Raw genomic sequence first — 12,818 nt, forward strand, 5'->3', positions numbered from 1 at the left:
GTGCCTAATAGTCAACTCAACAGGCTTCACAATCATTGAAGAGATGAACCCGGAATGGGGCGGTGACTTTGGGAGAATTTTGAGTAAGGTAATTTGAGGTGGAAAGAGCCACCTTTACTGTGGGTGGCAGTGTTCTATGGGCTGGAGTCCTGAAGGAAAGGCAGGCTGATCACCAGCACTCAGCTTCTGCTGTTTCCCAGCTGCAGATGTGATTAGCAGCTGCCCCGTGCTCCCGTGCCTGTGCTTTCACCATCATGATGAGCTCCCCTTGGGTGGTAAGCCAGAATCCACCCTTTCTCCATCAGGTTCCTTTTGTGAGATATTTGGATGTAGCAGTGGGAAAGGTAAACAATCAAGTCCTCTTGGCCAGCGACAGGCAGCATGTACTTTGGATTAATTATTTTGCTTTTCGAAGGAAGATAAACTTCCATTCTTTAGTGGGAAGAAATGCATTGTCTCCACGACATTTAGCAAATGGGTACAGGTGGCTTTCAGGATGAACTCCTGTCTTGGGATGAGTACCCCTGAGTGTTATTCTGTCCCCTCACCTCCATATCCCCAGCCCCCATATCCCCAGCTCATGGTAGTATCCTCGTCACCTCTGCTTGCTGACATTTGCTCAGTTGGACCCTCTGGGTGACATGCTTCCCTGTTTGTTATACTGGATTGCTCTCTAAATTCCAGTTCAAATGCATGTCTTCCACAAAACTCTCTCTTTTTTAGATCTTCAGACAGAGGCCACTGCTGATCTCCTGGGCTGTATGCTTCTTTTTCCTTCTTATCAACTCCTGTCCCCTCTTCTTCCCTCCTTCTCCCCATCCACAGGCTGGTGGGCCCTGGGGCTTTCCTTAGGCTAGCCAAGTGCTTTACTGCTGAGCTACATCCCAGCTCCAGCTTCACCCTTTCAAATCTGTTGTCCCAGGGCATTGAGTGACTCCACACTGATGCACAACCCTTCCCACAATCCACCTCCGAGTTCACGTCTGTATTTAAGTTTAGTGAGTTAGGAATGATCAAAACTCTGTATCATAACTGGAAATTTATATTTAACTGCACTGAGTTAGGAATTATTAAAAGTATAATTTTAGGACAGGTGATTCTTCAAGTCTTTAGATATTCTTTCTGTGTATTCAATTTAGTTTTGGGACTGTCAACTTCCAAAAATATGATGTACTATTTTAAGATTTTTTTTTACAACAAATATATTGAACTTAAATTAGTTTGCCTTGGCATTTGCTTGGCACGTATTACTAAAGAAGCTATATACATTCTGGAATTTTCCATCAATATCTCTACCAATAAATCCAGTCCAACATTTATTTATTTACTGCTGCTTTCAAAGCATTGAGTGAGGTCCTGGGAATATCACTTATGCAGAGAGTATAAAATCTTTAGAGCCTTATAAAATTATGGGGGAATCGTCATAAAGAAATAATTGCAAAGCTCTGATAAATAGTAGAGTGAGAGCGAGAAGCTAGTTCTGAAGGCGGGGCTTCTTTGAAGGTTAAAAAAATATAGGTAAGACTCTATAGCTCCTCAAAATCAGGTGTGTGTGTGTGTGCATGAGTGTGTGTGTGTGTGCATGTGTGCATGAACATATACATGAACACACATATATAAAATTAAACTGCATGAGTATGCTGGTTGATTTCTGTCAACTTGACACAAACATAGACATAGCTGGAAAGAGGAAATCTTAATTGAAAAAAATCTCTTCATGAGATTGGCCTGTAGGCAACTCTATGAAGAATTGTCTTGATCAATGATTGATGTGGGAGAGCCCAGATCATTGTAGATGCTGCTGTTTCTGGGCTGGTGGTCACAGAATAGTACAAGAAAGCAGGCTGAGCCAGCCATAAAGAGCAGGCCAGTGAGCAGCACTCCTCCAAGGCCTCTGCATCAGTTCCTGCCTCCAGGCCCCTGCCTTGAGCTCCTGCACTGTCTTCCCTGGATGACAGTCTACAAGCTGATTTTGGTTATGGTGTTTTATCACAGCAATAGAAGCTAAGATGATGAGAGAAAACATGAAATTTGTCTTTCTGAATCTTGCTAATTTCATTAAACAGTATCTCCAACTCCACCCATTTTCCTTAGAATGACATTAATTCCATTTTTCTTTATGGCTGAATAAAATTCACGTGTGTGTGTGTGTGTGTGTGTGTGCACTCTGTTTTTTAAAAATCTTTTCATCTGCTGAAGGCATCATGACTGCTTCTACATCTTACGTTCTGTGACTAGCATAGTAATAAACTAGAATCTGCATGTGTCTTTGAGGTGTGTTGACCCAAATTCCTTCCAGTAGATGCTCAGGAGTGGTGTAGCCAGATCACATGGTAACTTTCCTCTCAGGTTTTCGAGGAACCTCCATATTGATTTTCACAGTGGCTACACTGGTTTACATCATCAGGAAAAATGCGCACACACACACACACACACACACACACACACACGTCTCCCTTCCCCTACATCCTCACTAGCATTTTCTGCCATTTGTTTTCTTGGTGATAGCCATTCTACCTTGGGTGAGATAGACCCTAATGTAGTTTTAATGTGCATTTCCCTGATAACTAAAGATGATGACTTTTTTCATGCTTTTACTGTCATTTGTTTTTCTTCCTCTGAGAATTGTCTGACTCATCTGTCCATTTGTTGATTGGATGACAGTTTGGGGGTGCTTAGTTTTTGATGTATTTAAAGATTATAGGTATTAATTTTCTGTCAGAGAGTCAAAACTGGTTTTTATTTGGTATCTGTTGGACGTAAGTTAAAGGTATAATTGATATTACTAGTGAGAAGATAAAATAAATCAAATTAAAGAAATGAAAATAGAAAATAAACTTTAAGTAATTTTAAAAGCTAACTACCACTCAGACTCAGAAAGACAAATATATTATCTACTCACTCATAAGTGGCTTTTAGACATAAAGCAAAAAAAAAAAAAGAAAACCAAACAAACAAACAAAACAGCCTCCAGTCCACAACCCCGGAGAATCTAGACAACAAAGAGAACCCTAAGAGAAAAATACATGGATCTACATAGGAAGGAGAAAAAGACAAGATCTCCTGAGTATATTGGGAGCGTGAAGGCGGGAAGCATTAGAGAGGGTAGAAGGGATTGGGGAGGCAAAGAGGGAATTTAAAATTGTCTAAAAACAATTTTAAAAAGTTAACTACCAGAATATGTGTTTTCCAGTTCATTTGCTATTTTTTGGATGAAAAATCAATTTTTAAGTTTCCCTAGACTAGAGCAAAGATGCACTCTCATTTCCAGGGAAGAGGTGTTGGAATAAAGACCTTGCACTGTCAATGGGTTGAACTGAGGGCCCGAGGCTCTCTGTGGTAGAGATGGAGATGCTAGAATCGACAAAGGCGACACCTGCCCTTTTAAATGTGGACAAGAACCTTACTCACTTATCTCTAAGATTCACACCTTAAATTCAAGCTACATGATTGTCCAAAGCATTGCTCATTTGTGCATTTATTTCCTGTAGCCTCTCATCTATTTTTCTGGATCCTTGTTTGAGGCATGATGTCACTTTGTTTCCCATTGCTGCTTATGTACAGATTGGGAACACACTCTAGCCTTGGGGTACTACTGTTCTCTGGAGATGCAATGAAAATGTGCTTCTAAAAGGCTCCCTGTAGGGATTCCACTTGCTACTGCATTTTGTAGGAGCCAGTGGGACAAGGGCACCACAAATACCCCAGAGTACCAGCTAACCTGGGCTCATAGGGGTTACAAAGACTGAACCGACAACCAGGGAACCTGCATGGGACTGACCTAGGCTCTCTGCAAGTGTGTTACTGAAGAAGGATGCTTAAAAGAAATCCCACACTAACTCAGAATTGAGAATTAGGTGGTTATTTATTTAGGGGGTAAACTCACAAATCAGAATCCTCTGCTGGAACGGAGATCAGAAATCGAAATCCACAACAGGAACAGAGAGGCCAGAAAAGAGCGGATGCAGGCTCTGCATCAGCGTATATAGTATAAGAGGCCATGCCCCAGTAGGTGGGTAACCACTAGCTGGAAGACTTCCTACAGCATGTTACAACTGTGTAACTTGATTTGTGAGACTCCTAACAGTGAGGGCAGAGGCTGACTCTGTCGCCTGTTTTTAGGATCTATTCCTCCCGTTAGACTGGCTCATTCAACCTTAATGGAAGAGGAAGCGTCTAGTCTCATTGCAACTTCATGTGTCATGGCTGGCTTATATCCATGGGAGGATCATGCCATATGGGAAGAGAAACAGAGGAGGAGGAGTGGATGGGGCTTGGGGGAGAAATTGGAAGGAGAGGACGGAGGGGAAACTTCTACTGGGATGTAAAACCAACCAACCAACCAACCAACCAACCAACCAACCAACCAACCAACCAACCAACAAAAAGTCTCACCGCCCCATGGAAGTCCTCCATAACCGTTTTCAGCTCTTCGTGCTTATGTGAATTTGTTATTTTAGACAAGCATCTTAACCCTCCTTTGGACCATCTTGTACTGTCTTCTGGACATTCAGAACGTGCTCTCATTTGAAAGGGTGAAAAGGATATAGTTTATCACTCTTCAATAAATGTTCTCTGGTAGGTAAGAGTGATTGGCATAGACACCCTGGCACCCATCCAGGGAGGAAGAACAGTAGTCACGTGGGGAGCATGGTATAAAGAAGGAGCACATGGGAGCAGGGTTTAGAGAAGACTGGCTGAGCACCAGGATGAACTCAGGAATGTGATTCAGGTCCGACTCGTGAGGTCTCACCCTAGGACAGGTGTTAATTCTTAATTGTTCTAGAATTTGGAGAGACTGGGTTTGGAGGCCCAGATATACACAACCCCAGTTCCTAGTGACAGCACAAAGGGGTGGGTAGTGAGGTGTTAACAGGAGGTGAGGATGGGGCCCTGGTTTTCACCACAGTCAGAAGCCTCAGACATCAGGGGTGGCCTTTTTCTGGCCTGCCCCAAGCAAATCCATCAGCTCTGGCATCGTCTTCTGTACTGGTTCCCTCAGATCGGTCTCATCAGGTTTCTACTCTAGATAGATCTGGGAACCATGGATGAAGGGCTCCTCGGCTGTCAGCCCAGGGAGTTGGGACTTCTGTGGTGCTTTCCACATAATGGACTTTGAGCCCCTGGGATGTTTTAGTATCTTCTTTTGTAAAATGGTCACAATGGAATCATAACTCCACTCCCACAGGCTCAGGAAATGTTGCAAAAAAAAAGCACACAGAAGATTGCAAGAGCCAGAGGTCAGTGGGGACTGTTGCAGTGATAGTGCCTTCTGGACATGACTGGACTGTTGTACTAATGTTCTCACGCAGTAGTTGTGGCTGCATGTAAGACCTACATGATATCAAGCCAGTCAGCATCCCATGATACGGGCCGGATCCCAAGGACCACCTCGAGCTGAGACTATTGGCAGTTCAAGGCTTCTAGAGGAGGTAATAGTCAGTTTTCCTCCAAGGTTTGGTTTCTGCTATGCTGCCCATGCCATGGTCAACGGCCTTACACCCATGTCCACAGGGGCAGCGCTAACTGGACTCAGTGGGTTACAAGAAAAAGAGGCTGTGAGATTGGAATGTGAGGAAGGTCTCGGGGGCGGGGTTGGAGAGGCCGGTGTACAGAGCCTTTGGGGACAAAAGTGGTGGGGGTGATGAAACAATGGGGGTGTACGACTCACCGACACAAAGGCTTGTGACTTGGTTTCATTCAACTGGAGCTGAAGCTTCTTCTCATTGTCATAGACTCCGTACAGTCTCTTGGACCAGGTCTGAGGTACTCTGCTCTTGAATTTTAATGAGCTATATAAAGCGAATATCCTTTGTAAATCTAGGACCAGGCAGCTGCAGTTGTAGAAGATGACACCGAGTTCTTTCATCTGTGAAATTAAAACTGAGAGCATCAACGTGGGGTGCAATTGATGATGTTATTTTCAGAGGGAAAAAAATGCATAAGAGTGTTGTAAAGGAGACTTCTTTTTTAAATGCATTTTTTTTTTGTTACATGGGAGTATGCAGATAGGACCACATAATAGCATATAGAAGAAATATATCCTGAAATGTTCGTATACAGGAATAGAACTTTTCCTCCCTTTTTGCAGTTGCCCTTTTGCGGAGACAATTTTACCAGCTACAGTTTTAATATTGGCTTTTCACATTTTCCCCCCTCAATACCATTTTTAAATGGATACTGAAGCAGCAAGACAATGACCCTCCATTGCAACATTACAGAGTGGTTACAGATATAGATGCCTGGAAATTGGCCCCAGCTCTACAGTGTTAGAGCCATGTGATTTGGGGGTAATATACTTAATCTCTGGACCTCAGTGTCTTCTTACATGAAGTGGAGGCAATAGTGTTAACCGCATAGACGAAGTTGCTGGAACAGACTGGTTAATACACGTAAGAACAGTGCTCACAGTCATTAAAAATTATGGCAAATTGTTATTCTTACTAAAATTGCAAACCCCTGACAGCAGCAGACCAACTCCCTGTGTTGAAGAGACCATGGAGGTATTTTTGTCCCTCTTTTCTCAGTGCACAAGAAGGAAAGTGAAGCCCACAGAGTTAAGTAAAATTACAAGTCAGAGACCAAATTGGGGGTAAATTAGGAATCTGATTGCAGGTTTCGTAAATGGTGGTTAGAGATACCCAGGCAAAGAACCTCAATGGCTCCCTCCTAGCCTACTGTGTCTTTGGGGAAAGTGTTCACTATCTTTGATTTGCTTACAGTAACAATGTAAGGTTTTGGTTGGAAAAGAGAGGAACACACATATGAATGTTTTATATGACTTGGTCTCCCAGTTAAGGGTGGCTTGGGAGACCTGGGCTCCTGAAGACCAAAGCAGGAATATGAAATTTTCTTCCAGTCTGTCTCTTTCTCCAGAAGAGACTGCTTACCACATAGCATTGTATGTCCTTGTTCCCCGGGCTACCAGTACAACATACTATCGCGGGGGGAGGGCTTTCCATGTTCATCTATTCTGACCTGTATTTATGCTTCTAGCTCCATGGCAACCACAAAATAGATATGCATAGGTTATTTAACCCACTCAGGAACTTGTCTCTAATTTCTTGCTATTGCAAAAAATAACACGATCATCCTTAAACATATTCTTGTGTGCTTTTGTGCAGGTATTTCTTCAGTGTTAAGTATTGCAGTCAGAGGAACAAACACATTAATGTTAAGAGGTTCAATGAACAGGTAGATCAGAAATATGCAAAGACACTTATTTATGACTTAGGCCTTTTAATCAGAGCTGAGTGGCTGGAGCTAAACATGAAGGGGAGAATGTGTGTGTGTGTGTGTATGTGTGTGTGTATACAAGTGTGCAGTTATCTCTTTCCAGGCGATTGGGTGCTGTGGAACAACAGTCTTTTATCCTGTCACTTGTATTATTTTTAATAAAATGCTGATTGGCCAGTAGCCATGTAGGAAATAGGGGCAGGGTGATCAGGCAGGAAGTGGCAGCAGGGCAACGAGAATTCTGGGAAGAGGGAAGTTTCAGTCTGCAGTCATGACCCAGATGCAGAAGACGTAAGATGTGATTGCCTCACCCAAAAAGGAATCAATCCCTGTGGCTAACACAGACAAGAATTATGGGCTAATAAAAGTTACAAAAGTTAATAAGAAGCCTGAGATACTAGGCCAATCAGTTTATAATTAATGTAGACCTCTGTGCGATTTCTTTGGGACTTAATGACTGCGGAAACCAGGCAGGACAGAAAACTCAGTCAACAATGGGATAGAACTAGAGTGAGGATGCTAAATTCCCAGGGACTTTTGATGGATGAGCATTTGATGTTTCCACTGGAGGACGTGGGGAAGGCAGTAAGAGGGAGGTTTGTTTCCAGAAACCACCCATATTACTCTTTTGTTTGTTTGTTTTGTTTTTGTTTTCTGAGATAAGGTTTCTCTGTGTATTTCCAGCTGTTAGATCTGCCCTTCCTTCCTTCCTGAGTGGTGGAATTAAAGGCATGCACCACCACTGCCAGACTCTTTTAAAAAATATATATACTTATTTTATTTGTAATTATGTGTATATGTGTATGTGGGTTATGTGTGTATGTGGGTTATGTGTATATGTGTGTATGTGGGTATATGTGTATGTGGGTTATATGTACATATGTGTATGTGGGTATGTGTGTTTGTGGGTTATGTGTGTATGTGGATTATGTGTGTATGTGGGTTATATGTACATATGTGTATGTGGGTATGTGTGTTTGTGGGTTATGTGTGTATGTGGGTTATGTGCGTATGTGGGTTATGTGTGTATGTGGGTTATGTGCGTATGTGGGTTATGTGCGTATGTGGGTTATGTGTGTATGTGGGTTATATGTGTATGTGGGTTATGTGGGTGATATGCATGTGTGAGTACAGATACCTGAAGCAACTAGAAGATGGTCTCAGACTTCCTGGAGCTAGAGCTATGAGCAGTCATGAGCCTCTTTGACATGGATGCTGGGAACCAAATTCACGGCCCTCCAAGAGCAGTATTCACTCTTAAGCTCTGTGTCATCTCAGGCCAAAGTAACTCTCTTGTTTAAGAAAAATCTTTTAATTTTATATTGTGTTCTTTTGTGAGCTTGATGAGCACCATGTGTGTGCAATGCCTGCAGAAGCCAGTGAGCATTGCTCGACAAGTTCCTTTTAGACAAAGTGCTAGGTATTCAGTACCATTCGAGATGAAGTGTCAAGCTGTTCAGCGGGAGCACAGAGGTACTTCAAGGGAGACGAACAAATGAAAGGCAATGGTGATGCCGTGGACAAGCAGAGAAGGACGGCGTATTTGGAAGAGGTTTTCTCCCTGGCACTTAAAGCCGAATAGTCCTCTCAAGACACCCGTGGTCTCTTTCTGCTATAGACTTGATCCTAGAACATGTACCATCACACTTGTTAATCTGGGTATCTGGTGAACCAAACCTTCAAACTGAATGGGAAAACTGGGAGCATGATATAAAAAAGCTTATTTGATGAGGAATACAGAAGCAGTGCTCATCGGCCTCTGTGTTCTGGGGACTGCTCCAAATGTTTCACACATCTGTGTCTTTTTTTTTTTTCGAGACAGGGTTTCTCCGTAGCTTTTTGGTTCCTGTCCTGGAACTAGCTCTTGTAGTCCAGGCTGGCCTCGAACTCACAGAGATCCGCCTGCCTCTGCCTCCCGAGTGCTGGGATTAAAGGTGCGCGCTACCACCGCCCGGCACATCTGTGTCTTAAAATCATTTTCTTTAGCAAGCATTCATTTATCCTGGCACACCCAGTGATGAGTTTCACAGAGACATTTTCATGTAAGTAGATCATGGACTTGGACCCCTCTCACCCTCTCCTGCCCTTTCTCATCTCTCTGTATTTTCATTCATTTTTGTCGGGCAGTCTCTCTTCTATTTATATATCTTATATAGTATATGGTTCATATAACTACATAAAATAGAAGGTCTACAAGTGTGAAAAAGCATGTCACTGGCTTTCCTGCATGACTTAGATCACAGAATGTCATGACCTCCTGCTGCTGTCAGCTTCATGGAGGTGGCCCACCTTCGTCCTCTTTTATAGCCAAATCATACTGTATTGTGCATTTATTCCACATTTTTCCATCTGTCGAGCTGCTGGTGGACAGCTAGCCTGATTCTGCAACTTGACTGTTGTCAACAGTGGGCCAACACATCTGCTTTCTTAAACATTTCTTAAAAATTTGGAGAGATCAAATGGCTTACACAGGTTCATTTCAAGGAAAGAGGCTGAGCTTACGAAACTTAATGACAGCTGGATATTGCATTTGTAGGAATACTTCTTTAGGAGAAATATATTTTCATTTATCTGCATCTTTAGTTTCTTTTTTATTGATTTAATGTTTTTGAGAATTTCCATGAGTATTTCACATCATCCAGGTCGTCTTGTGTCCTCCCTGACTCCATCTCAAATTCATGACCTTTCCTTTATTATTCACGCATACACGCACACATGCATGCATACACACAGTCATACACACACACACACGTTCACACATGCATACACACACACAAACACACATGCATCACACACACATATGTACATACACACACATGTACCACTTACTGTGTCTATTTAGTTTTGCTCATTTGTGCATGTGTCTATGGCTGACCATTTGGGACTGAGTAGCCTACTGAAGAGGACCTACTCTCCCTCTCTCAGCAGCCATGCAGGGCCTGGGTCTCGTGAAATTTCTCCCATCCTTGTTGGCATGCCACCTGTCTTTGTGTGGGTCTTATTTAGGCAACCATATTGTTGAGGTTCCGTGGGTGCAACTTTCCTGCCACATATAGAAGTTGCAGATGCCCTAGGCCTCTGGTTCTTACACTCCTTCAACTCTTCTTTCATGATATTCTCTGAGCCTGAGGTGCAGGGACTGTATTGAAGGTGGCTCACTTAAGGTGTCTACAGGACTGGACTTTATAAGGATTTCTTTGTGTTTGTTTTTTGTTTTTATTTATTTACTTATTTATGTTTGAGACAAGAATTCTTTGTGTAACAGCCCTGGTTGTCCTGGAACTTGCTCCAAAGCCCAGGCTGTCCTCAAAGTTAAAGAGATCTGCCTGCCTCTGCCGCCCAAGTGCTGGGATTAATGGTATGAGCCACCACACTTGGCCTTGTAAGAATAATTTAATATAAATATGTACTGTACTTTGGCCATGCTTCTCCACCTACCCTCCTACCCTCTTCTTTCTCTATCTTTTCCATTTCGTTAGTTTCCTTCATCCCCCAGATGATTTGTCTCTATTTTCATTTCATATATAACAAGATGAATCTATATATCTCTATAAAATGTAGGGTTCAAAGTGTGTAATATTTGTTGCAGAAAGAGTGCTTCCCCAAGCAGAGCACTTGAGTCGAGATGTTCCCTGGTGGTGAAGGCCAAGTTCTGCTGTTTATTTCTGTGCCCTCTTTCAGTCTGATGAGGAGTTCTGCATCTCAAAATTAAGTAAAAATTAGGAAAAACATGGCATCACACTAGATCTTTTTTTCTTTTACCTAAGTTTATTTGTTTGAGATAGGGTCTCACAATATACCCCCAACTGGTCTAGAACATGTTATGTAGAGCAGGCTGGCCTCAAATGTACAGTATTTCCCCTGCCTCTGTTCCTTAGTTCAGGGATTACTGAGTGTTTTGCACTATGCACAGCTGAAACCCATTTCTGTTTGTTTTCTTAGGATTGGTAGAAGTTGGTGATCAGACTGAATGAAGAGATTCCCCATCACTAGGACACAAGCAGCAGCTTCACGACAGCCAGGCGTGATGGGTTTGTGGAGCAGCAGCCAGGGCAGGCATCTGCTGGATTCTCCCGTCAGCATCACAGGGAGTGGAGAGGCATTGTCTCCTGCACTTTCGAGTAATTAATGCAGCTAGCCAAGCCACAGCTTAATTTATCATCCACACATGTCTGGGGTGTTGCTTCCATAATTCTATAGAAATGTAAACAAGTATTTTTTCAAAAATTTCCTGACAAAGACAAAAGGCCCTGCAACTGTGGACATCATCCGGGTTCCCAGTTAGCTGCTGATTAATATTTTGAGTGATCGCAGGAGACTTAATCATTGTGAACTTTAGCTTTGTTTCTTTCAACCTTGAAGGTGAAATCTTTGTTATTGATGATGAAAGAAGAAATAAGAGCACTTTGGAGGCTGCTCATCTCCTGCTAGGAACATACCCAGTGTCCTGGCCATCCATTCCCAAGTAGGTGACTGGTACCATTTAACTCACCACTGTCCAGTTTTCTCTGTCTGCCACATGGGGACTAATGGATCCCGCCTGACTGGACTAATGGAAGAGACAGGCAAGCATACAAGAACTTCAGGACGGCTACTTCAACCTTGTTTCAAAACTAAGGAACCAGAAGATAACAAAGGAAACTGATTTGTCGCAAAATGATGGCTTGTAACGCTGGGTCTCAAGCAAGATGTTTTTCAAAAAAGCTTTGAAAGTACTGTACTATGTCATTTGCATCCCCAAATTCTCCAGCTCCCTCTTCCTCCTTTCTGTTATCCCAAATTCATCAGTGCTTAATATTTAAAAAATATTTTATTTATGTTGTGTGCGCACATGTGTGTATGTTCACACGTGTATATGTGTTCATGTGTGTGTAAGTGCGCATGTGCACACATGCACATGCATCTTAAGGCCCATGCATTGAGGTCGGATACTAACTTAGGGGAGTTCCCTCTCTCCTTTCACTCTGTGAATTCTGAGATCATCCTCCAGTTGCCAGGCTTAGGGGCAGGTGCCTTTACCTGCTGAGTCATCGCATTTGCCCCAATGCTTCATCTTTTTAAGGATCTGAAAACTTTCCAGACTACTATCTTTTTGCTGTTTTATTAATCTTTCATTTCTGTTGCAAAAATTCACACAGCAATTTCTTGAGCTTATTTTTGGAGAAGGTAAATCAGTAGGCAAAACCTTGAGACGTTAAGGACAGGAGAAGATTCATGGAGAAATCTTGGAGGAAGGAGGCCTGATAGTAGAATGGGAGGAAATCATTGAAAACGCAGTGCAGTTATTTTGGGGGTATTTCCATTTCATCTTCCTTCTTTAGAAGAGTTGAAAGGATTCCAAACTGGCACCCTGGTTCTCCCATCATTCCTGCTCTTATCTTACTAGTAGTATTATTTTTAAATATTTTATTATTATTATTATTATTTTTATTATTTTGGGTTTTTTTTTTTTTTTGGTTTTTCGAGACAGGGTTTCTCTGTGGTTTTGAAGCCTGTCCTGGAACTAGCTCTTGTAGACCAGGCTGGTCTCGAACTCACAGAGATCCGCCTGCTTCTGCCTCCCGAGTGCTGGGATTAAAGGC

General features: G+C 42.5%; 1 protein-coding gene across 4 annotated transcripts in view; it reads right to left on the minus strand.

Moving 5' to 3' along the window:
* The window catches only part of Pld5 (phospholipase D family member 5), a 297,093-nt gene that overhangs the window by 16,727 nt on the left and 267,548 nt on the right, over positions 1–12,818 (minus strand). For all 4 annotated transcript variants that reach the window (XM_075989221.1, XM_075989224.1, XM_075989222.1 and 1 more), the window contains exon 6: positions 5,672–5,869. In XM_075989221.1, coding sequence (XP_075845336.1) covers positions 5,672–5,869 — 198 coding nt within the window. The remainder of the gene's footprint in view (positions 1–5,671; positions 5,870–12,818) is intronic.

The sequence above is a fragment of the Microtus pennsylvanicus genome, chromosome 10, assembly GCF_037038515.1.
Source record: "Microtus pennsylvanicus isolate mMicPen1 chromosome 10, mMicPen1.hap1, whole genome shotgun sequence".
In the NCBI taxonomy this organism is placed as follows: domain Eukaryota; kingdom Metazoa; phylum Chordata; class Mammalia; order Rodentia; family Cricetidae; genus Microtus; species Microtus pennsylvanicus.